This window comes from Eufriesea mexicana, unplaced genomic scaffold (genome assembly GCF_001483705.2).
Source record: "Eufriesea mexicana isolate 0111107269 unplaced genomic scaffold, ASM148370v2 scaffold12515, whole genome shotgun sequence".
Taxonomy (NCBI): Eukaryota; Metazoa; Arthropoda; class Insecta; order Hymenoptera; family Apidae; genus Eufriesea; species Eufriesea mexicana.
The window spans coordinates 169,753-196,092 of NW_016920072.1; the positions used below are offsets into that span (position 1 = coordinate 169,753).

A 26,340-nucleotide genomic window follows, 5' to 3' on the forward strand; every position below is an offset into this window, starting at 1 on the left:
ACAGGAAGCTTTCGAAACAGCAAAGAAACGACACAAGAGAAAGACTAAAACGGCGAAGAAAGACCATGTGGCGCCCTCGATCTACTAGTTATTTATAAAAAAATTTAGAGATCCCTAGGTCAGTACTGTACTTGTAACATTTCAAATTTGATTAGATTTCTACATTTTCTCATTTACTAAAATATAAAAATGTTAAAACATATATTTATCATTGAAAAAGTGTATTGTTAATGACGACTATTAATTTAAAATAATTTAAATTCACAGGAAATTAAAAAAGATAAAACTTTAAGAATACTATTTTCTATAGACGGTACTGCATTAAATAATCGCGGGAAAATCGAATCACTGTTCTAAATTTTGTAATATTTTTTAAAGTTATTTTTATTGCTTACACTACTTAGAATATAAAAGTTTTTATCACAATAAGAATATATTATCTTAAATTCAATTATACATTTTTGTTTCAATTTTAATAAATCTGTAATAAGTGTAAGAGATATTTAATTGTATCCATTATGTACACAACTTCATTCATTTAACACTAGAGGGCGTATAAAGATGGATATAATAATTAAATACGCAGTATTTACACAGAAGTAAATTTATTTATGTGAAATAATTGAATAATTAATAAATCATATAGGTTTATTAATATAGCCACGATACTTTATTTTTGTTTAATACTTATTATTTTTATTGTTATTTTGAACAGGTTTTTGTTCAATATAAATTAATAAAAGAATTAAATGGTGGACATAACTATTCAAATAAATGATTGAAGTAACTAATAATTTTTTAATATAACTAATTTTTATAAAGGTATTTAAAAATGCATTAAATTAGTTACATCTAAGTGTCACGTGTAAGTCAAAAGTTCATTTTAATTCAAATACAGGAAATCTTAAGTTATATTTCATGATTCTAATTAAATTTTTATTTGTTTTAATTATAATTTATAATTCTTAGATCTTTAAATAAAAATGTGTACAGTTCCTATAAATCAATTTTTCTATGTGAAATATATTATAATAGCACACATAAACGCGTCGCACGTGAGTCATACAATTTGAAACGTGTATTAAATTAAAACGAATATAATGAAATGACGTCATGATCTATCGGCCAATGAAGTTTCATTTTCTAATCAAGAAATAAAAAAGAAATCTTAATCTCATGTGGTTTGGTGAATTCTCTTGAGCGGAAGTAGTGATATACTATTTGTTTTGGAACCGCGTCACAAGACTTGGAGACAATTACGGGTGCTAGCTGTCAAAAAAACATTGTACCAATGCTAACTTTCTAATAAGACTGATTTATTGTATGCATTGCTAATAAAAGTGATTTATTTAATTATTACGCGATGGAAAAACAACCGTTGAATCCAAATGACAAACCTCCGTCTTACTCGGCGGCCACTGCACCGAAAAGTGAGTAATAAAGTTAAAATTTTTCTACTTTTCATCGTTTTGATAATAAAAAATTTGAAAAATTAATCTCATCTGTTATTTGATTTGATTGTTACGTTTAACGTTCAAATGATTAAGTTTAATTGATTATCTCATAATAATTTTTATATTTCGTATAAATATTACGTATTTATGAAATTTTAGGAAATGAATTAACAAAGTTTATAATTATCAAAACTTTAAAAAACAATTAAGAAGAGTTATATATTATTAGTGCTGAATATTGTGAAATATTATTATATGAAACCTGAAAAAGTAACTTGTTTATCTGTTATTAGTATTATTCAAAAAAATTGTATTATCCTTATATAATAAATATTTCTTATTTGTAATAGTTTAGTCTGTTTTTTATATTTGAAGACATGATCTAAATTGGTTGGGTAATAACGTAAAAAAATAAATTAACTTGCAATATTTTAATGTCCTGTATTTAAAAATAGGTTTTTTATTAATAGCAGATAATAACATGTATATAATATAACATCATTCCAGCAAATTCTTCATGGCAACCACCTTCAGGTTATAGTTCCACACAATGTGGAGGATTCACTTCATGGCCCCCACCACCTGGATATTATCCTAGTGCCAGTGGAACTAATAATTGCAACTATGTACCTTCTTATGGTTCTACACAATCAACTACTATAATTATGCCAGAAATTATTTTAGTTGGAGGATGTCCTGCATGTAGAGTAAGTATTTCTCAGTTAACTATTTTTTATTCTTTAAAATAAATAAATCTTATCTACTTTCTCTTATGCTTACCATTAAATTGTTTGAATCTTTAAATATAATATTATATTTCTAAACTTCTTTGTTATTAAAATCAGACATTAAAACATAGGTGGGCGTAATGGAAGATGATTTTACATGTTTGGGACTACTATGTGCAATTCTATTCTTCCCATTTGGAATAATTTGCTGCTTGTTGTTAAAGACACGACGTTGTTCTAATTGTGGTGCCTATTTTGGTTAAAGCGTTACTATATTATAGTAACATAACTTCAATGGAAACTAAATGCATTATTAGACTAATTTGAATGCAGTTATAGTTATGTTGATATAGAAGGATAAGAGCAAATATAAAGAACTAATTTTTTACTAGCATTGTGCAACCATGATAATCTATATGAGCTATTTCAGGGTAAATACTGTTCTAATGCTCTAAAAATTAATTATATTAAATATAAATTTATAAAATATTGATATATAATTGATAACATCTGTATGCATTTAAGATTTTGTGGATATAATTGAAACTTATACTATTTTGAAATCTTACACAAAAGATTTTAATTAACATTGTTTCACTTTGTCACAGTATATTTTATTATAATAAATAATAAATTAGTTTATATTAATATTATTGTATATTTTAAAACATAGATATAATGTAGTTTGTAAGAATTTCTATCAGACGATAAATGAAGCAATGAAAACTATAAAACAGTTCAGAATAGTATATGTATAACACGTTTGTAACAGTATGAAAACATCCGAAACAGATTTCATTGAAATTTTTCTGTAACTAATACTTATATAAATGTTACATAGCAAGTAAATTTTTAAAAAATAATTTATCAATACTTACAATATATCTTATATGAAACAGATTCAATGAAGTTTGTACTCTAGTTTTATTACTCATATCACTGTTTCACAATGGTGTCTTTTGGTGTATACTTGTGCTAGTAAGCTTTTAAAGTCGTCTGAAATTTTAAAGTGTTTGAAATGTCTGAATCTCAAGGGAAATAGAAATGTGACTATCAGTTATCGATAAATTATCGATATCTCAACGATATATCGGCAATATCGTTAAGATATGTTTAAGATGAATAGAAAAATGACTGAGATAGAACGCAAGTGTAAAAAATCATTTAAAATTCATTTATTTTTGTTTGAACTTATTATATATAACATATTTGTATATTTAATAAGTTTTGGAAAATTTATTTTTTGTATATTGTACCAATATACAATTTTAATCAATTTTGATTAATTCAAATTAAATATGATTTAACAATATAATTTTGAAAAAAACGCGTATGTTTGTTATATTTATGATATACAAATTATAGTATATACAAATATATTAATAGATATTGCCACAATTAAGTGTAAACAAAAATTAATATTTAGAAATTATTTTATTACAATATAATCTACTCCCGTCTAATTTACTTCAATGATATTTAAACGGTATTATCGATAATTTTATCAACAGTCACATCTCTAAAAGGAAATGTTAATAGATCCCTTTCCTAAATATAATCGATTTCGCAAGGTATATGAAAATGCAAGTATAACAGAACTTGTTAATTACTCGCATTACAATTTATATTTTTATAAAATGGAACAGTATTTAGGAATATTGAAATCACTTTAATATTGGAAAGAATTATTTCTAATTGTCAAATTAGTTCAAAGCTAAAAAACTTTTAGAGGAAAAAGTTTGTTCTATAATATTATACTGTCTAGATTTAAACAAAAGGAATAAAAATCTTCATAAATGGTTTTTTAACGAATACATTGTTATGCGAAATGATTTCAAAAAGTCTAAGATATTGAGTACCTGAAATACGAAATATTTTTCTAATTATAAAAACTATTAACAATTTATCTGTAATCAGAAAGATATGTTTGGGTTATCTAGAAATATATTTATATAAAGAATGAAGTTGTTATTAAAATTATTGTTGTTATAAATTTGCAGTGAATCCTTAGAATTACCAGAAGTATTTAACATTTTAAGTTTTAACTTTTCTTATCACGCAGAATTATATTGCAATGCTGAGAGATGAAAAGTGAAGAAAGTCTGTCTACCTAAATTTCTGAAAATTTCGAAGTTATTATAAATATTGTGTAACTCGCAGTACTTGTACAGATAAATATCAAGTAATATATAATTACTGTGCGATTATAATTAAATTTTGTTCTTAGAAAATACACTATGTTTAACCATTCTAACTTTCGAAAAGTGATATTCGTAATTTAATTTATAGGAAATTTAATTACGATTGAAGTTCGATATCGATTAGGAGTTGTAATTCAAGAAAGTTTCATCTTAATAATACTAGCACACGCGATACGTGAATGATATATTCGCACTTCTGCAATCTTCGACATGCATATTCATTCATGCATATATGATTCGAGTATCCTTTTTTCTCCGCATTATTAGAGTGTGTATAATCATTATAGATCACTATGTTATTTGCATGTCTATAGCTTTTCAGGCAGATGAAGTAACATAATATTACATATCGTGTAATATCAAAGTTACTTTCAATTGTTAAAGTATTTGCTAAACAATTTTTACCAGCTTGTACAATTAGCAGCGGACATTTTGACTTTAAAAATAAGGTATTCTTTATAATTCGTTTCACACGACCATTTTTTGTCTCAGAATATTTTTAATATGTCAACGTTTCTGGAAAAGGTCGAATGTCATTCAATTATGTTATAGAAGGCAAAGATCATTAGTATAACTCATAGTCGTAATAAAATTATGTAATGGAATGCATTTTGAATTATTCGCGCTTCTATTAGAAATATCGGTTATTAAAATATTGATAATGATCGTCTCCTAACTTGAAATAATCACAATTCCTTTCATTATACTGAAAAAAAAAAAACGGAGTTAAAAAATATCGAAGTTAAAAATAAAAAAAAACAATTTTAGTTGCATGAAAGTCATTCAAAAATATATTCGATGCTGATTTGGTTCCTCTCGATTAATTTTCCTTTTTCCTTTCCTTTTTCTCGTTTTTCTCTTTTCAATTGAATGAGAATAAAAATAGATATTACTCAGCAAAGATATTTTGAAAATAATTTCATGACATAATTCAATAAAACGAGTTAAGAAAAAGAAATATTACGAATAATTATCTCTCCGTACATTTCTTGCCTAATTAAAATAAACAATTCTCGACAGGAATATTTTATCACAAAGTATGAAAATATAATTAGCGAGCAGCATTTGGGAAAACATCGGTATACTTAGACGACTAAATGAAAATGTATAAAGATTATACATAAGCCATCGAGTTAAGCTCTTTGGTATACACATTATTGATTTCGTTTTAGTGAATAAATACGATTTATTGAGTCAGATTGCACAGGAACAGAGAATATAGGATACTTTTCCAATCCATCAAGGTTTTACCGTGATATCCGTTGTAAAAAAAGGCGGAAAGAACCAGTCCTGCGAATCTCAGTGAAGCAAATGTAGCTGAAGGTAGTTAACACACAACGATCTTGTCCTTGCTTTGTGGAGATTAGTATAAAGGAAACTGTACGAGCACCACTGGCGCAGATAGAGGTAAACCTCGATGCACAACCATGCCCGCTAACGAGGAAACTTTGAACGTGTCCTCGGACCAAACACGAGTTAATTTCGTGGAGAAAGTTTGTAACAACGGTTTACAGAACAATCTTGATCGTGTATGTCCTGACAACCACGAAGAAGACTGTCAAAATGGTTGTCCAGGTTCTATCGTCAAAGGAAAATCAAATGAACATTGTCATTATAAGAGTCTTCCAGTGAGAGAGATTCATGAAAAATTCATGAGAAGCTTTGTTGATCTGCTCCTAGAAGAGGCACTGTTTATGGTAAGTTCATTGTTGTTAGTTATTATAAAGACATGGTGAAAGTGACTTGGTAGTTGTTAAAATTAACAAATGTGTATATATGTTAGTGCTTTTGATTTGTCTTGCTTCAAAACAGAGACTTAGCAATAAGTAATTGTGTGGTAAATTGCTTTTAAACATAGTTAGAAATACCATAATAATTGATTCTTTAAATATTACTTCTGTTTAATTTGTATTAATTTGTGTTAGTCCTTAGAAATATTTTAATATTTGAGATATTCTTGAAAATTACTCGTTTGAATTATTTATTCTTAATCTCGATTGAAGATTTATGAAAGATTTAGAAAGTAATTCAAAAAGTTCTTTTCAATAATTTTAATTAAATTCTAAAAATTAATTATGATAAAATATGATAAAATAGAGTTTAAATCGAAATTATTGTAAAGGAATAATTATATATTTCAGTACCATCTTTTGCTTTTCTGTTGAATCTGTTACCGGGAAAAATTTCATTTAAAGTTCATGTATTTGCAATTTTACTATCAATAGGATAAGTTATGCGCATACATTATGACGTGCAAATAATCCTACAATTCGAATCATTCATCGTTCTGAAATTTCTTTTTACGTTGATATTATCTCGTATATTAATATGCATAAGCTATATAAAATCTGGAAAAAGATAGGAAAATTAAGGCAAGAATTTATCATAAAAACAATGCTAAGTTCAACCAGGACAATAGCGAAAGAAAAATTATTCCGTGATATATTGTTATTGCAAAAATTGTATTGATGTTTCAATTGGGGTAGGTAATTTGATCACGGGTTAACATGACTCTTTGACTTAATGAATCTGTGAAAAATGTCTAACTTTTCGAATAACTTTTTCTTTCATCTTCGATTACTTACTACTGAAATAAAATGTGATAATTTATTTTTTGAATAAATTTATTTTTTTAATAAAATTAGAAAATTAAAATAAACCATTAAGATTAAAATTTGGTTTCAATCTTCAGTTAATTATTTTTTAAACGATGCAGAAAACGGAATAGTTTTTCAATTTTTCGAAAAAATTGCAAAGTTGAAAAAAATTTTTTTCTCATATTTTTCTTCTTAATTATTTTCCAAATGCTTCGAATAAACATAATATTAAATATAAAATATCGTCACGGATTATTTGTAGTTTTATTCGTCAGGGTAAAACTAACAAAAAATATGATTCTCGGTATAACTTGCGTTACACATGAACGCTTCCAATTATTTCTTTTTATTTCAAAGCCATTCACTTTAAAGTATCCAATTATATGTATGCTTCAAGAACACAACACCGTCATAAAAATTTCCTCCTTCTGTCTGGCATTTTTTCCTCTTATATTTCATAATCTACACATGTTTCCTTTTTCCTTTTTTTCTTTTTTTTTTTTTTCCTTTGACTATATGACTAAAATTGAACACAACTAGGTATGTAATTTACCTAAGTATGAGTAAGATAATGATTATTGTTTTTATTTTAATCTAAATAGAAAAAGAATAAAAGTAAGCATTTTCTCTGAATTGATCTTAGGCTGATGCAACTACTTAACTTAATGAAAGCAAACTTACATGCCAGTGTATTCATGAGACTCAGTCTTCATTGATTTATTACTATACTAATTTTTTTGTTTATTATGCATTAAATATGAGTCAAATGTTCATTAGAGAAGGTTTTTACGCTCGTTAATGATCCTCTCTAGCAATGCATGGATAAGAATTACGTCGCAACTGCATTCACATTACTCTATTTACAAGTTAAATAATGCTTACTTAGAATACAAGGAAAAATCTACTTCACAGAAGAAGAATGGCCAATCTTTATGCTAATTTATGAGAATTTCTAGGCTGAAATTCTCTGAAATAGAATATATTTTGGTTTCAATCACAGAAAATGTTAACAGACTTAACTGTTAATTTGTAACTTACACAATACCAACTTGAATATCCATTAAGTTTGCTACATCCTAACTCTATATGTTTGATACATATAAAATGTAATAACATAAAATATACAATATATTAGAGATCTGGTACATCCTGAAAAATATATGAGTATTAATTAAAATATTTGTTATTTCTTTTCTTAATTAATATCCATTACCTTCCAGTAATTGATAATAACTTGAATGCAGAAAGGAACTAAATATTTCTAAAATTTAACATTATGTCATTAGTTATGAAGGTGTTAAGGTATTAAATATATATATAAAATTATTTTTTAGGGAACTTCAAGAAAAAATAAAGTAGTGGAGTGGATGGAGCCAACAGCACTGCAGTCAGCTATAGATTTAAAATTGTCAGAGCAGGGGTGCTCACATAAAAAACTTATTAGCCTTGCTCACAATGTGATCAAATACAGTGTAAAAACAGGTCATCCGCGATTTGTAAATCAATTATATTCCAGTGTAGATCCATATGGTCTACTTGGACAATGGCTAACTGATGCCTTGAATCCATCAGTCTACACCTATGAAGTTTCTCCAGTATTCTCCTTAATGGAAGAAGAAATATTGTGCGAAATGAGAAAAATAATTGGTTGGATGGATGGAAGTGGTGAAGGAATATTCTGTCCAGGTGGTTCTATTGCCAATGGTTATGCAATTAATCTAGCCCGCCATTACAGGTCCTTCTTGTTCTTTTAAATTTTGATTTATTAATTAATTTATAAAACTTCGAATTTCAATGTATCACTATTTATAGGTTTCCACAGTTGAAGGAATTAGGTTTATCCAGTATTGGCAGATTAATAATCTTCACATCTCAAGATGCTCACTATTCTGTAAAGAAACTTAGTGCATTTCTAGGAATAGGCACTAACAATGTCTTTGAAGTGAAAACTGACAATAGGGGGAAGATGTCCATAACAGACTTAGAAGTACAAATTAAAAAGGCTCTTGATGAAGGTGCAATACCCTTAATGGTTTCTGCCACAGCAGGAACAACCGTTTTAGGTGCTTTTGATCCTTTAAAAGATATTGCTGTCATCTGCAAAAAGTACAATCTGTGGTTTCATGTTGATGCAGCCTGGGGAGGGGGAGCTTTGATGTCTAAGAAATACAGGCATCTTTTGAGTGGTGTTGAATTGGCAGATTCAGTTACTTGGAATCCACACAAATTACTGGTTGCTCCACAACAATGTTCAACACTGCTACTGCGTCATGAAGGTCTTCTGCAGGCTGCACATGGCTCAAAAGCTACTTATCTCTTCCAATCAGACAAGTTCTATAGTACATCTTTTGACAGTGGGGACAAACATATTCAATGTGGTCGTAGAGCAGATGTATTAAAATTTTGGTTTATGTGGAAAGCAAAAGGCACTCAAGGTTTAGAGAGACATGTGGATCGTGTCTTCGAATTGGCTCAATACTTCACGGATTACATAAGACACAGAGAAGGATTCAATTTAATATTGGAACCTGAGTGCACGAACGTCTGCTTCTGGTATATACCACCTTCAAAACGTCATTTGCAGGGTGAAAACTTGTTAAAAGTCCTCCAGAAAATTGGACCAACTGTGAAGGAGCGTATGGTGAAAAAAGGGTCGATGTTAATCACGTATCAGCCTTTACGCGAACTACCTAACTTTTTCAGACTTGTTTTGCAGAATTCTGGACTCACAGAGGCTGATGTAAGATTTTTCGCGGAAGAAATCGAAAGGCTTGCAAGTGATTTGTAGAAATAGTATTTGTAAATTAAATTCTAATAATGTAATGTCTAATCATACAGCTGAATAAAATATTTTTTAGTAATAATTAGACGAATATTGTGTGTAAAGTACAATGGTAACTTTATTTTATAGTTTGTTTTGACTTTAAAAAATTGTCTCATAATAAGTTTCATTGTTAATCTCTTGTGGATTACATTAAACTTTCATTTCGAAATACGGATTATTTAAATAGTAAGTGTACACTTTAAAAACAGCATACAGTTAATGACATCATATTGTCATTTTATCTAGGATCATATGAACAAACAGTAGATACTTTCAGTCTCATTTAAAATTTTCTGTGAATTTTCTTTGAATTAATACTCTTCATTCGATTAAGATCGATGTGGTTTTCGAAGTCATTAATGACATTTTTATTCAATATGTACGAGTTAGTCATTATTAAAGCTCTGCTTACACATTAGTACACATTCATTCAGATTTACACCTATCTTTAATTAATACTAGGTTTCGTGCTAAATGTAATAGTGGTGGTTGTTGTATATGTTTTTAAACCATTTCTTAATTGCTGCGTGTAATTTTTTATTAATATCGAGGATCTTGGACAAAGGTGAACACATAAATCTTTTCTGGTGGGTGAATACCGAATAATTTGTACATAATCGTATGTTAAATCATATTTAGGTTTATCTACATATTCTACTTCTACTAACAACATTATTTTACCAGAAATATTATTTATAATCTTCAGCATTTATAAATAAATAATTTAGATATTATCTGCTTGAATATAAAATGCAATGTAATTTCTATATAACCTGTGGCGTAAATAAAGCCTTTACTAGTCGGAGCGGTTCCTTTTGTCGCTCCTTGCAAGAGACCAAAAATAATGGAAGATTTGAACGTATTAAAAAGTAAATTTATGACAATTGTTGTTTCGTCAATTGACATAATGATAATAAGTAAAAACTAACTAAATAATAAAACTTATCAAATTAATATAAATAAAATCCGCCACCTCCTTAGCTACGCTAGTGTATATTATATTCTGGTAATTTCGTTATGGATATTGTAAAAGAACATATTCCTCAATTATTTGCGAATTACTATGATACACATACACAGTCACCCACCATGAATCTTTACAATTCTGGAAAAAGAATCTCATTGATTCATACATCATACAATCTCTTAAATATAATTATAAATCCATGCTATTTACAAATATTCGATGAATCATGAATTCCATTCATATATATAATACGTTTACGTAAAATCATAATCCACTCCATACTAGATCGATAATGGATGTAATGTAATTTCAAAAATTCCTTTCAAATTTTCTTATTAGAAACTGCAAAATAATGTCTTCTTAATAATTCTTTCGAATAAATCCGAGATAATTTCGACAAGATGTAATACTGATCCTCGTGATTTTGATATCGTAATCCTGGCACTTTGGAAACGAAATAAAATGTATAAAAATTTCCATCGTATGTTTATTTGTACTCCTCAAGGAACTTAATATGAAACTGTTTCAAACTTTCGAGCATCGCTTTTATTTTCTCCTTCTGCGGCAAAATCGTGGTCCTAAAGTGATACGTTCCGGGTCGTTGTCCGAAACCGGAACCGGGTATTACACATATTCCAGTAGATTCCAATAGCTTGAAAGCATAGAAAACATCAGGCTGTTGGCCTTCTTTCTCCGCTGCCTGTATTGCTTTCTTTGGCAAATCGATTTGCGGAAATACGTACATTGCACCCATAGCTGGATTTGCCTATAAAAAATTTAAACCTCGAAGTTTTTTATGAAGATTACAGAATTTTTAAACGTAAAAGGTTTAAAGTTTTGTAATTCCTAATATAAAGTTCATACAATTAATTTTTGGAAAGTACCTTAAACCCTGGAATGCTATTCAATGTATCGACTACCAACTGAGATCGCTCTGCTAAAGAGCGTAAGGTATATTCTTTTTCTTTTTGGAATAATTCGTAGGATGGCTCGTGTGGTTTTGGTGGATTCACGACAACGTCCATCACTACTTGACCAAGAACAGTTGGGCACAGCATTGCAGATATCGACTTCAACAATATTGCCATTACTTGAGGATCCATATTGATCAGTTCTCCATATCCTCCGCGAATTCCACACTCTCCCATGTAACCTGAGCCACGATATAAGTAAAAAGATTACTATTTATTTTTATAAAAAAGTTTCTATGAATAATAGTTCATTCTATTTAAGTTTTAAGTAGTATTCTCGTTTAACAATATATTAAGTATTTCATTCGAAAAATAATAATTAGGAATGATATTGAGTTGCAAGATGGACCAATCTCAAAGTAGAACGTACCTTTAGATACCGACATAAAAGAAGCCAGCTCCATTTTACAATAAGGTTCTCCCATTTCCGTCATTACCTTCTTAAACGAATGAAAGGCACTGTCTTTATCGTAAACATTATCCTGGTAAACTTCATCGGCCAATAAAAACAAATGATTCTTATATGCAAATCGGATGATGTCTTCGATATTGCTACGTGTGAGAACTTGTCCTGTTGGATTACCAGGATTTATTACAACCAGTACACGTGGGTTACAGATTCTTCTTGATTCATTCAATGCTCTATCTAATTCACAGATATCCAGTGCCCACTTGTTTTCCTCGTTTAGATAGTAACCAATTTGTGTTAAACCAAATTCAGCTAGAGTAGCAGAGTATAAAGGGTACTGTGGAATTGGAATCATTACGCCAGATGGTTTTCCGTCTATTTTCTCGTTGAATAACTTCAGGACGGACTGTAACATAAATATGATACGAATGAGTATATAAAGTATACATATTTTTGCACAGTGTGAATATTTTTGAAATTACGAAATATTTTAGATTTTTAATTTTAATGTTTTAATTAATATGAACATTTATAATTATGTAATATGGAAATTGTATAAAATAAAAATGTATTACTGATAATTTAGTATAGTTCAAATCACAAATTCAAGAAACTCAAATATAATTATCTTTTTATTTAATAAACATATACTCAATTTTTCTTTATTCTCTTAATAGCGAAAATATTATAATTCTTTAATTCAAAAATATCTAGCAGTTTACTCATCTACGAATTCTCAATATTTGTTTGCACAAAGATGTTATCCAAACTCATCTTAAGATATTATTGAAAAATAATACGAGATCGATCACGAATTTATTAAAGGAAAAGATCTTTCATCATCCCTTAATTCCTGTTTGATTAACTCGTAATTTAAAAATATTATGCATATTCTAGACCATAATATAAGAAATAATCTGCACACTTTGATTCCATCTGAAGCGCCATTCGAGAGGATGATATTGTGATAATCACAGGGAATACCATCACGGTCCTGAATATACTGAGCAACATGTTTCCGTATGATCTCGATTCCTACTGATTCTGAATACGAGCCGACGCTGCCTCCTTTACACTGGCACAGAATAGTCTTTGCTCGTTCTTTCGCGTCTTCGGGATAGGTAGGATCATCGAGAAGTTGTGGTGACACCGTCAACGTCAGTACTTGCCTCAAGAAAGTAATGGGCTGTTGACCCATAGCGTGTGCATCGCCTACATTGGCTTTTATCACCTCTTTGAATGGTTTCTTGACTCCCTAAAAGATGCATACAGTTAATAAACAATGTATAAACTTTTTATATTCTTGTAACTAATAATATATCTATGCTTATTATCTTAAACCTTTACATCCTATTCACGTATTTAGATTGTTTAATTCATTTTTATTATACTTTTCTACACTTGATAGAACTGTATGCAAGCATAATTAGTACACTATTGGTAAAAGTTTTTAATATTTCTGTTTTCATTAGTAGTCATACATAATCTACGCATCCAGTAAGATTTATGATATATTATAAATGATAAAACTTATCATTTATATAAATATCGAGAATTTTCTGAAGAATTTCTTAATTCCATTATATCTTGCTTAAGCAATATTTCATATTTTTTCTTTTTTATTTGATATGACATTGCAGACTTCTTTTTCTGTTTCTTATCCACGTCGTTCTGTTTAGCTTTTAAATCCAATTTGATACAATGTACAAACAATTATGTAATATAGTATGATTCATAACATGCGTACAGCACGGAATAAGAAACATTTCAGTCGACTATAAGAGATAATATTGAATTGAAGCCAGATAAAGTAGAAGATAACATGTAATAGAATTGTCTCCAATTAAAATTTAAATTGGCTGGCAAATGAACAATTTGTAATTCTGGAGATTACTTCTAGATTTAAAAATTGTCTTTTTTTTCTCGAAAGAGTGATAAAAATTTCATAATCGCAGAATTTTTATGAAAAATATATCTGTAACGAAAATAAATAAATTTGCTAAAGTTATAAGAATCTGGTGACAGTTCCAGGAAAATGAAATGGTATAATGGTGATTGCTTCGTTTACACACACTCGAAACTGTGACGAGCATAACACACCGGCATTAACACTATTGCCTCTTCGTGACTCAGAAAAATTCCGCATCTGACAAACCGAAGCTAACTTTAGTAGTATATATTTTCTATAACAATAACGATCTACGTGAAAATTATTCATAAGTAACTTTATACTTGGATATTCAAATATGGAATTATTATTTAAAATCTTTCTCCAATATTGAAAAGTACATTGTGATGTTCTTTATAATATGATAATGCAATAGTGACTTACAACGATATAAGCTTCAATAAGATGTAAGTAAAAGTTATTGGTATGTAACCTTAGCGCTAGTAGTTAGACGAAAGTGGTATAAGCCTGCAGCATATTTATCTCTTTCGTCAGTTTATGGTATCAAATTGCACGGGCAAACAGGCCATTTAAACGACTCTTATTACTAAACTTGTTACTTGTTTTGAACGTAATCACTTGTCTCGCACACATTTACTGCATTAATCAATAAAATTGTTTGTAGAGGCGGTTCACCATGAACAATAAAAAGATCATAGTTCCTAAAACATTTTAAATTTTATATATGAAACAATATAAATTATATATCAGAAGTACATATATACAATATAAATTATATATCAGAAGTACATATGTACAATATAAATCTACATTACGATAATTATTATATTCAATTTTGCAATATGTATATTTTGTATATTACCAAATACGGTATAGTTGATGTGATTATGTAACATTGTAACGTTGGAATTGATTAGAATTTTATTCGAAATTAATATACGAAGAAATGAAATGTTTTGTTCGTAGAAGTAGCAGCGTTCCTGGATTGTTTCATGATGCAATGTTTGTTTGAATTAATGAACGCCAATTGAAACTATTTTTAGTCGCTTACACCTTGGAGCATTATTTAGCGACAGGTGGTTCCCAAATTATCGTTAATCGAAATCAATTAAATTTACGTTTTAAATAGATTTATGTCATCTACTTTATTTAAGAAACAAAATATTGTTTTTTATCTACATTTTCCATTATTTCAGAATCTTTTTGTATAAGTAAAAAAGATCGTATTTATGAATATAAGAATAATTTGAAATGTTATTTATGTCTTGCTAAATGTCAGTATCATCGTATTTTAAAAGAACACGCTCGATTACTATAGCACATAAGCATAATCACTTTGCAGGTTTAACAAGTCAATTAAAAATAGTGGAATTCTTCCTAGTAAATTATTTTAAAATTGATTTTTATTCGTATATCAGTTCGTATATTAAAATTAGCATTTTAGAAAACGAATTTGGATAACGCTGTTCTCGTATCATTATCAACTAAAATGATTAGCATGGAAAATTTCTCTAATAGTATAATTACCAGCTTTTGCAGATTTGACAATATACATATATGGGTTGAAACATAACCTCCGTATAGAACTATCATTTGCAATCAGTAGGTTACCGTACCATATTGCCAATGTTATTTACATTTATATTACCATATGACCATATGAAAATAGTGAAGACTCAACTAGCCAATTAGAACATAAATACAACTCTTACTTACATTTTATTGACATCAATTATTAACCAGATGGAAACTTTAGGATTTGAATTTCGATATACATATAACCAATTTCATCTATAAGAACGTGTAGATATTCATTTAAAATGTTGATGGACTTCAATGAGTATGTTTTAATTGCCGCGATACAGTACGATGTGAATTAAACCTCGAAACTAGCAAATGAAAAAGTACATTGACTTTTCTCGTGTTACACTGTCATATCATCCACGATCATACTTCCTTACCTTCTGGAGTTCTTTTTCGATCTCGAGAGCGCGTATGAGAAGAGGCCCGCGCACTGCATATTCCATTTTCCGGAGATTTATGAAAACATTGTCCTCGGTGAGGACTTTGCTTCCTGGTGAAGCGATCGCCATACCGCGACGGAGTGCTCTGTCGGCAGCCGGCCGGTGGACTACCGCTTCAGCAGTCGTCAGGAGTGCAGATACTCTGCCTCTCGTCGCCCCTGACCCCGCAGAAGCAGTTAGTTGTTCCCACGTCCTAGGCCGACTGCTCGCGATAACAGCGTTCCACCAGCGTGCCTGAGGCATCGTTTCTCCGGTCGGTCCTCTCTCTTTACCTCCAATTCACTCAGTCGGCAGACGGTTCCGGTAATTTGTTCGGCGGTTTAGGAGACGTTCACGCATGCGCAGCGTGCTGTAAACCGTAACAGGCGAGTAGTACAGTGAATCGTAAAAATATTTGTAATTCTTCCATTCTGACTGCAAATAATTAATACTTATTTAAGAGAATAAAATGTGTTAATAAAAAATGTGTTAAATCAGTTACGTACTTGAGTGGAATATATTTTGTTAATCAATGGCAATAGTTTGTGAGAAAAATTAATATTTCAGTGAATGGTATTATAAAGTTAGAAGGCGAAAGGGTGTGAATACTTCTGCAACTTATATATAGCTGTTGGAAAGACGATATCATACTTGACTGCACATGTACAGATTTGCGTATGATACAAGTTACGTAATTGGAATTTTTTGAAAATTGAATTGAAATTATCTCACGTTGTATTTATGATTGTTTGCCCACATATATAGTTATACTGACCCATCAAATTCGTAGATAAGGAGATATCCAACTTATGAGAGTTGTTTGATTACGTGAACACCTGTTAATAAGTTTTTTTCATCGAATCACGAATTTTAGTAAAATTATGTGTGCGCACTGAGTGAAAATGAATTGTAATACTGAATCGGAAACATACAAATTCAATGACTAAAAATATGGATTCATAATTTATAATGTGACTATATTTAACAAAATTTGTTATGCTAAGTTATATTATTGATTGTTGAACGAATTTTCCTGTTTCTTTTACTATTAATTGTGTTCGGAAAGTATTAAGTTAAGAATGTAATTGACGCGACATCTGACGTCTTCTTGTACAAAAGAAATGCACGGAATGCTGTATATTGAAATTCTCAGTAGATAATCATTAAAAGTGAACATTACTTCTATATTTAAATGCTTACATTATTACAAAACAAGATCAAATGTTATCAAATGTAACTTAAACCTAAAGTGTGGTATTTTAATGTTTCAATTTAATAATACTATTTTCGCAAAAAAGAATTATTGCTATCATTTTGATACTATCCTAAGAACGATCTAGGTAGATAGTTATTCTATATCATTTTTATAATTATCTTTTATACATCTACTTAGTAGAAAGTGTTTATATCAGTATCTTACATTATTGACGTTGCTGAGCACGTAGCAACAGATTTGATGATAAAAATACTCTCATATATCGCCTAGTCAATAAGTTCAAAATGATTAAATTACAGATTCTACTTCCTATCTTCAATATTGAATATTTATTGAACTTTTGCTTAACTTTAGCAATATCTGAATACATTATATTTTTTCATTAATATTTGATTGAGTGATAAATTTTACTAATAAAAGATTCAAAATAAATTACTATGATTTATAGGCCTCAATATAACATTAATTTAGAGGAATATTATAGTGAAAGGTTATTGTAGTAACTTATGGATATCGATCGTCCGAGTTAAATTTTAATATCCACCATGGCTTAGTTAATCGATAACCTCGATCTCTTTCGATTAATCCTTTCTAGTCCAAATTCCCTATCTACAGAGTCACCAATCTAGGTACAGATGAGTAACAATGTTACTGTTGGAATCAATGAGAGTATCTTTTGAGATTTCTCGGCAATTGAACTAAAAATTGGTATGTTACGTCATTTTCAAAGAACCAAAAACCTTCTAACTATAAGAGCACATAGAAAGTAAAGTAAATAAGTTGTCACCGAACGAAAGCAAGAACTGATATGACGACACAGTTTAAAATACTTTCTATTTACATTGGATTATCTTAATTATACTGAAACAAAATTTAAATTCGCCCCTAATTCCTAATATGTATATGCATTTATATTAAAACGGAAAATAATTTGAATCGCTTAACGAATAAGAAATTATGACAAATTTCCCTCACTTGAAAATTTTATAATCGCATGGCGTACTTTCACGTGAACAAAATTACCCTATGCATTAATTAACACTATTTTACGTTTCCAATTTCTATAGTGCCAAAGTGTTACTTGAACTTTCTCCGAAATATTTTTGATTACAGTTATTCGACATTCTAGTGTGATAGATATCAAGCATTGAAAATACCTAAGTTTATTCTATTTTCCAGAGAACAATAGAAAAAAAAAAACTCTGATGTAACTCTTTTGTCAAACACAGCACAAATACTCGAACACGTGTGGTAATAAAAGGGAAAACTTGTCCATTAAACTGTATACGGAACCTTTATCCTACGTAAAAATTCCAAACAACTCTTACCTTCCCTAGATGAAACAGCCAACACTATCATGGTATAACCACCAGCCAAACACACGGGGAACGGTTACTAACTTCCTAACAGAGGTATACAATTCTAAGTCTCGTTAAAGTCAGTCGACTCACGTTGGACCACCACCTCGAAACGCATATCACGGGTTTATCTTTAAGTTTCATGCCCTGTCGTGGGTTGTGGATTAAAGAGGAGTATCAGGCCTTCTAGAAAGCTTTCCTTACGCATTCCTCGCCTGACACGCGTTGCACCGTTCTCTCACCTTAAAACCTCATTCGGTCAGCCGGAATGAATGCGTTTATCAGTTTCACGGAGGGCCCAGACGCGACCGCCGTTAGCTTCCACGAATTCACCAGTGTTCCCCGACAAAGGAACCCCACGCTCCTCTCTGCGTGTCTCGCTGCGGAACGGAGCGTGCGCAAGATGCAACGCCCAAGACGACACTATTTTCTTCTGCCTAAATCAGATCATAGGTTATGTTGTTTGCTGCAACCGGGTCGTAATCTCTGTACTATGAACTTTCGTTCTGCCCGCCTTCCCCCTTCCCTTAGAGAATCAATCGGAGTTCACTGGAGGTGAAAGGTATTTGGGAGAGATTACAGAAGGAATTGCAATGATAGGTTATCTTTGTTCAAATATTTTTTGTACCGTAAATGATGAATTAGAAGGCATATGAGAGTCGTTGTACAATTTGCAACGAAAATATGGTTGTATATTGATCTTCATAGTGTAATGTCGTTATAAATGTTAGTGATGATTAATAGAAAATATAATGTTGACTAATTTTATTTTTTGTTGGATTATCCAATATTACAATATCCTATATAACATACCAAAAATTATTATATATTATAATTTGTAAAGAATTATTTATAAATTCAAACTAAAAAAAACCCTTGTATAGGGTTTAAGTAACCTATATAAGATTATTTAAAAATATTGAGTTTTTAAATCTTACATTGAAAATTGTCTTGTATATCTGTACAAGGTTCATTATACTACTAATCTTGAATGATATCATTTAAGGATCCTTGGTCACATCTCAAAAATGTGTCATCCTACAGGATAAAATGTGTAATGCTCTATTTAAAAAGCTAAGCTGATATTGCGATTTTAACGCCATCTACAAGATGATTTTTTTCGTCATGCAATTTTAACTAAATAGAATATTTTATATAAAAGTTTTTTCATTTACCTTTAAATTTCAATCATTCCTATGAAAGGTAAAAGACTAGGTTCGTATGTAGTATCCTTTTACATTATTTATGACAATGGTGTTGAACGAAACATGCGAATTGTATGATAACGAGGAAAGAAAATATTTCTTGTTCAAAGTTACCTGAAATTTGTTTGATCAGTTAGAATATGCGAGAATACTTTCATATAACATTTTTTTTATATATATAAAAATCTTCAAACTAAACAAATATTTAATAAATCTTGTATAAATTCACAAAAGTTTTTAAATGAGCAAATTAAGTACATTTGAAATATTGCTATGAGAAAGTGAAAGTAAATAAATTAGCACGCGAATAAAAAGATGTCGATTTAGGCTTCGATTGGGGTTACATTCTCATCTCGAGATAATCCATCCATAATGTAATAACAGGTATTTAAGCATATTAAATAAGCAAGTAATTACTCGTATGACAAATGAATTATAAATAAATAGTTTTAAAATAAAAACAAATAAGAAAAAAATATGAGATGGATGATTTTCATGATTATTTCAAATATTCAGAAGCAAGATACAAATCAAACTATAAATATAAAACTTTTAGATGGATAATTTACAATGTCAATAATTTGAATTTCCAATTTCCATTTTATTTATTTTCAAAAACTTAATCTTTCAGAAATACTTACATTAATTATGTATTTAATATTTAGATTATAAAAAAGATTTGAAATGGGAAAACCTTATGTTATTGAATTTACGCGCCACAATGACGTATTTATAAATGAGTTCTGCAAGTCGTTGACCAGAGGTTAGGTTCGTTATGTTTCGTAGTCATAACATAAACAAATTGTAATGATGTATCGTTGATTGCTATAAACAGTAAGGGGAGAACGGGGCAAGAATGTTGCCATTTTTACGAAAAATTTCAATTCGGGGGAAGATAAGAGATGGTGTGCCAACAGGCGACGAAATGGAAGTTAATGAAGCTTGTCTGGATGCAAAAAATCGAGGTTTGATCTCGCGATCCGACACTGAACTCAAAGAAACTATTTATGGTAAGTTCATATCCCAAATCGAAGGAAAACCAACTAATTAAAATGTTTATTTAATTATATACTAATTGCTAATCATAAATAATCATACAATTAGCAAGTGATTAATAATAATATTAATTTAATGATTAATAATTAGTCAGACTTCTGCTAAATATTATGAAAATCATCCATTTAGTACACAATTATATAAATCTAATTTGTAAAATTAGTGGTTATGTTTTAAAAACAACAAGACGGTTAATTACTTTAACACAAAAGATTAATGAAAACATTTTTATAAAGGTGCATATAACTTAAAATAATCGTAGATTTATTGAGAACAATCAAGGATCCAGAAAAACCACAAACATTGGAGCAATTAGATGTTGTCTATGAAGACTGCGTTGAGATTTTAAGACAAACTCCCAAAGGAGTTTCTATAATTCGCATTGAATTTAATCCAACAGTACCTCATTGTTCTTTGGCAACACTGATTGGACTTTGCATTAGAGTAAAACTAGAGCGCCATATAGTAGCCCTTTTTAAACTAGATATATATATTAAAAAAGGTGCACATTCTACAGAACAAGAAAGTGAGTACAATCAATAATTTTATATGATTAGTTGAATTAATGTACATTCAATTTTTATATTTCAGTAAATAAACAAATAAATGACAAGGAAAGAATTGCAGCTGCTATGGAGAATCCTAATTTGAGAGAACTAGTGGAAAAATGTATTCAGGAAGAAGAGTGAAAGTCTAAAGATGTCTTTATAGTGCATGGGTTGCATTAAGTTCAACATTATTTATTTGTAGTCAATTATCTTTATATAGTAATTGTATATATAATGAAGAAGTCACACACACAACTCTGACATGGAATAATATATCAAAAGAATACATACATACACTACAAAGGTAATGAATACAGAAGCAGTTTAACATTTCAAAACTCTGTTGCAATTAATTGTACAAAGTCAATGATGCTATAAATAAATAGCATACTACTAATACAACACTTTAAAGGTAACATTTTATAACGATAAATTATTTTAATTAAAATTTAAAATAGAGAATGCAACAAAAATTCTTGTATATTTAATTGTAAATATACTTTGTACAAACACTTTTTTTCATTTAAGAAATAATTCCTAATGTATGTTTGAAATTAAATTAACATTTTAAAGTTATTCAAATCAACAACTACTTTTATGAATGAAAACCAACGACTCTAAACACATTCGAACAACGGAAGGATAATTCCTTTAGAAGAATCAATTACAGCGACAGATTCCAATGCGAGAAAAACGAATTCTAGCTCCGAAAGATTTCAAGGAAGCTCGTGCGAGTAACGGGTAGGAGGGAAGCGACCGGTGAGAGGTGCTGGCACAAGATGAGAATTATCCAGGGCCCCTTTCAGACCCCCGAAGATGCTTTACAGACACACTCGGGTGGGAAGAATCTGGGTTACTCGAGCTAGAGGGAATGTGGGCCGGCTATATACCGGTTGCCTGCTCATACACCGCAGTTCATTCTTCTTTCTCGTCGCGATCGACAAGTCGTGGACAATCTTACGTTCTCATTGGGCTAACCGAAAAATACACGCAACATCAATTTATACGGGGATCACGAAAGAAGTTCTATTATATTCTTTCGTATCTTCTTGGTAATTTATTATTACTATTTTGGTTAGAAGATCCTTACGGACCAGTGAACGTCAACAAAGTGCCAGAGGAAGCTTCTCTAGGTAAGTGCACCCGGAGAAATCGAAAGCGACCTCATGAATTGAACGGTCGTCTCGCATGACCCGCGCAGGAACTCTCCGGGGCTTTCTCTTTGACGGTTCTCCTAAACGCAATTTTCGCGCGATTCGTCGCGGGCATCACGATTAGGTGATGGTTCATCACATTTTCAACTCCAATAGGTTCTGCTGCTTTCACCTTCTAGTACAAAATTTAGAGAAATATATGTTTATAAAATATATATTTATAGTATGACTACAAAAACTTATGGAACTATTTGAACATTTAGACCAATTTTAATTAATTTCTGGTACTTTAACTTTGTTTTGTTATTATTACACAAAAGTTTTACAATTATTACACGATAAAAATGACAAAATGTAAATTGTCTTTTTTATATTTTTTTGTAAAAAATTTTAAATAATTAATTAATAAACTGCCATCCATGATTTGAATATTGAAATTTTATAAGTTAACTAAAATCAGATATTATTTATTAATTTTATATAAAAATATTTTTATAATATTACATAATTAATCTCAATTAGCTCTTTGCGATTTGTTTCCTTGTTACAGTATTATATTAAAATTTGAAGTTTAGCGCACATAATTATCTATTATATTATATTCAATTAGTTATTCTACTATCTTTTTACACGTGCTTTCTTAATATTCTTTTCAAACGTCCTTTCTGTAATTTATATTATAAAATTCTGTTTATTAGTTTTTCTATGTTCAAGAATAGGAAATTAACCTAACAAGTGTTAATTAAAGCTCTTTTTTTGTTTCACAAAAAAAAAGGGAAAAAATTATTAGTGAAATGAAGAATAAAAATGATTTTGTTATGTTTCCTAATTTTTTGCAGAAACAAAACTGTGCGTCTCTAACGTTGGCCATTTAACTCCATCTCAGGTTTTAGATAAACATGCTTGTTTTGAAGATCACTCACTTTCTCTCCGATTCGTGAGAGGCGATGAGGTTTATCTTTGCGAAGGTACTTTCCTTGCGTAAGATCTCCACTAGTCTACGCAACGTTGCAACTGAAGTATTACTTCGGCCGAGAATTCATTACATCTTACGATATCCTCCGTAAAAGGAGGAAAAAGAAACAAGACTGCTTCTCTCCTTCATTTTCAACCAGAAAACCATTTGGCAAATTGAATCGAAGAGAAACTCTTTTCCTCATTAAATGCGATACGATGTCTAAGCAAAAGTTCTGAATTAAAGATCAGGTTTTTTCTAGACTAAGCTTCCTGTCTCAAGCATCCGTATATGGTAGAAGCGGGCGTTTCTATAAACATAGTTAATTTTCATTGGACATTTAAAAGAAACATTAAAAATAACAAGAAAATATTATTATAATATATAAATAATATTTTGACACATCAATTGTCACTTTGTTGTAATAATACTAAAAAATAAAAGAAAAAAGGTATAAATAGAACAGGTGTCACCGGTGACCCACATATCATTAAGCATATATTTGCATAAATACGACTTTACATACAAATGAGAATACCTCTAGTCATCGTTGATATTCAACGGTGAAAATTTTTTTGGACACTCACTTAATATTACGAGTCTATAATTTTGTATATTGTAGTATATCATCAAAACATCATGCACGAATAAAACAGAAAAATGTTTAGAATGTAGCGGAAAAAAAAAACATGAATGAAGTAATAATTCTTGATCGATGTAGATTGAATGAAAGTCAAAATTAAACTGACACCGATCATCTTTTTGTTTTTCGTTATCACGTCGAACACATTGGCACGTTCCTGTCTCGTTTTTGTATCGTTGTACTCGCCCCGAATACGCGTATGCAGCGGGCTTACAGACAGACGATGAGCCGTTAAGAAAGACGTAGAACACAGCCAACTACATAAACCGGACGATATAAAGCCGGCCAGATAACGGTTCCACGAGCATACATGCGGATACGAAATAAAGCCACGATCTCTCTCTTTTTCTTGTTCTTTTGCAAGCACTCTCCTAACCCTATAACTAGGGATAAATTAATACGTAATCCTTAAATACATAGGAATGTTAAAGAGAAAAATAAAAGAAACTGTTATAAAAATGCTAAGCAGATCTGATATTTAATATGTATTTGGTAAAATAGAAATCAGAATAATTTTTTAAATACTCCCCTATGTTGTTACATATTCATGATAATTAGGTAAGATGGTAAAGATACTAAATCGAAGATGGCGTTGTAAGTTTAAGTGATAATTTGTAAATTCGTGAAATCAGCTTGGTATTTATACAATTTCTCAACCCCTTTATATGAGGGTATAATAATTGTTGACTGTGTCTAATTCCTTATTTTAGAAAATTCTTAACGAAAACGTGAGGGCTATCTTAGGTTGCAATCAGTAAAATGTCTTCAGAATTGTAATTGAAGTGGTTGTTTACTTTCTCGTCAAATTATTCACAGTTTATTACAATAGGAAGATTAAACAATTAAACCATATTCGTTCAAATAAATCTGTAAAAATCTGTCGTGGAAAAAATAATGTGCAAGTAAATTTCACAATTCGTGATATATTAAACTTTCCTCGCTGCAGTTATGAATTGTTTTGTATATGAAATTTTTTAATTATTCAGTTGCATTATCTTTTCCGGGACGACATTAGCATTTCTTCAATTCAGGTGAACGACCGCTAACTAAATTTTAGCGAAAGCTGTGCTATTAAGAACAGGGCCTCATTAAGTCTACAACGACGTGGAGTCCTAAATAAGCATCATTGTTATTCAGTATGGCAATTGAATATAAACGAGATAACGTAATAAACAGTCATACATATTTCAATTATCCGAATTGTGAAATGTAAAGTACAGTGATTGCAAAAGTAACTGTAATTACATTTTAGCACAAAAAGGAGCAACTTCCTTCCTGTTTTTATAAACTCTTGTCTTAAGGAATTATTTTAGCCTAGATGATCAATCTCGAGATGATCTCTTTTGTAACAAAAGTTATAAAACATACAAAGAATTCAATTCTCGTGTATGTTCTCTTATGTTTCCGAAAATCCAACCCCGACATTATTCAAGACAAAGGACACCATGCCTATCTGCTAAGTTTCGAAATTTCTAGATATGAAATGTTCTAGATCAGATTTCTTCTCATTAACTAAATTAAATTATTAAATTAAGTCAGTTATTTTTTGAGTATTCCAAACTCATACAATGTAATATCGCAGATACAACTTAATTCTAGTTTTGAGAATAGTCAATTTATTTTATACGTGCAAAATGTAAATCAATACGTTCAATACTTTTTAAGAAAATTATTATCAATCTGGAAAATTTTTGATGCAATGCATAAAAAATGTCCATACTAGATGTTTTCGATTATTTTTTGAAATATCAGCTTCGCATTCTACACGTAGATACATTTCGTTCTTTAGGTACAATTTTCATTCTCATAAAGCAACTTTATTGCGTTGTCGAATCCAACTACATGATTATCCATATATATAGTTGTTTCGTAGCTAGATCTCTACTGTTGCCATTAATTGAGAATCATTCGACGACAGTTTCGTCGCGAGGACAATTTAGAAAGTTGCAACAAGCCTATGGAGACTCTGAGGAAAGTCGGTGGCATGTTATAAAAAAATAAAAACCTGTTGCAAAATCCTCTAGTATTTTTCACCATCGTCGCCGTGAGAGATTCACCTCCGAGCCTCTCCTCCTTTACGAATCATAATTCACTGTTGAAAAGTCTCCTTTCACCCTCGACAAAGATTCGTTCCCAAGATAC

At 30.0% G+C, this 26,340-nt stretch overlaps 4 protein-coding genes across 6 annotated transcripts; 3 read left to right on the top strand and 1 right to left on the bottom strand.

The window, feature by feature from the left end:
- The first annotated feature begins 1,182 nt into the window (after positions 1 to 1,182).
- On the top strand, positions 1,183 to 2,555 carry LOC108553696 (brain protein I3). The gene is made up of 3 exons (XM_017908708.1): positions 1,183 to 1,430; positions 1,962 to 2,161; positions 2,314 to 2,555. Exons 1-3 carry the CDS (start codon positions 1,364 to 1,366, stop codon positions 2,443 to 2,445), a joined length of 399 nt encoding a protein of 132 aa, XP_017764197.1. The 5' UTR covers positions 1,183 to 1,363; the 3' UTR covers positions 2,446 to 2,555.
- Positions 2,556 to 5,595: 3,040 nt separating this feature from the next.
- black (glutamate decarboxylase-like protein black) lies at positions 5,596 to 9,768 on the top strand. Its single transcript, XM_017908692.1, has 3 exons — positions 5,596 to 6,080; positions 8,315 to 8,715; positions 8,793 to 9,768. The coding sequence occupies exons 1-3, from the start codon at positions 5,811 to 5,813 to the stop codon at positions 9,766 to 9,768; spliced, it is 1,647 nt and encodes a 548-aa protein (XP_017764181.1). The 5' UTR covers positions 5,596 to 5,810.
- Positions 9,769 to 10,320: 552 nt separating this feature from the next.
- On the bottom strand, positions 10,321 to 19,101 carry LOC108553707 (alanine aminotransferase 1). Of its 3 annotated transcripts, none has more exons than XM_017908722.1 (6): positions 18,880 to 19,101; positions 16,022 to 16,433; positions 13,077 to 13,406; positions 12,113 to 12,557; positions 11,656 to 11,924; positions 10,321 to 11,537 (listed from the first exon to the last, which is right to left on the bottom strand). In XM_017908722.1, exons 2-6 carry the CDS (start codon positions 16,325 to 16,327, stop codon positions 11,259 to 11,261), a joined length of 1,629 nt encoding a protein of 542 aa, XP_017764211.1. In that variant the 5' UTR covers positions 16,328 to 16,433; positions 18,880 to 19,101; the 3' UTR covers positions 10,321 to 11,258. The 3 variants fall into 3 exon arrangements, with proteins under 3 accessions (XP_017764211.1, XP_017764212.1, XP_017764213.1); XM_017908723.1 differs by lacking the exon at positions 18,880 to 19,101 and adding an exon at positions 18,608 to 18,873 and having other exon boundaries at positions 11,259 to 11,537; XM_017908724.1 differs by lacking the exon at positions 18,880 to 19,101 and adding an exon at positions 16,839 to 16,945 and having other exon boundaries at positions 11,259 to 11,537.
- Positions 19,102 to 20,572: 1,471 nt separating this feature from the next.
- Positions 20,573 to 21,908, top strand: galla-1 (cytosolic iron-sulfur assembly component galla-1). Its single transcript, XM_017908702.1, has 3 exons — positions 20,573 to 20,852; positions 21,161 to 21,424; positions 21,490 to 21,908. The coding sequence occupies exons 1-3, from the start codon at positions 20,699 to 20,701 to the stop codon at positions 21,585 to 21,587; spliced, it is 516 nt and encodes a 171-aa protein (XP_017764191.1). The 5' UTR covers positions 20,573 to 20,698; the 3' UTR covers positions 21,588 to 21,908.
- Positions 21,909 to 26,340: the final 4,432 nt, after the last annotated feature.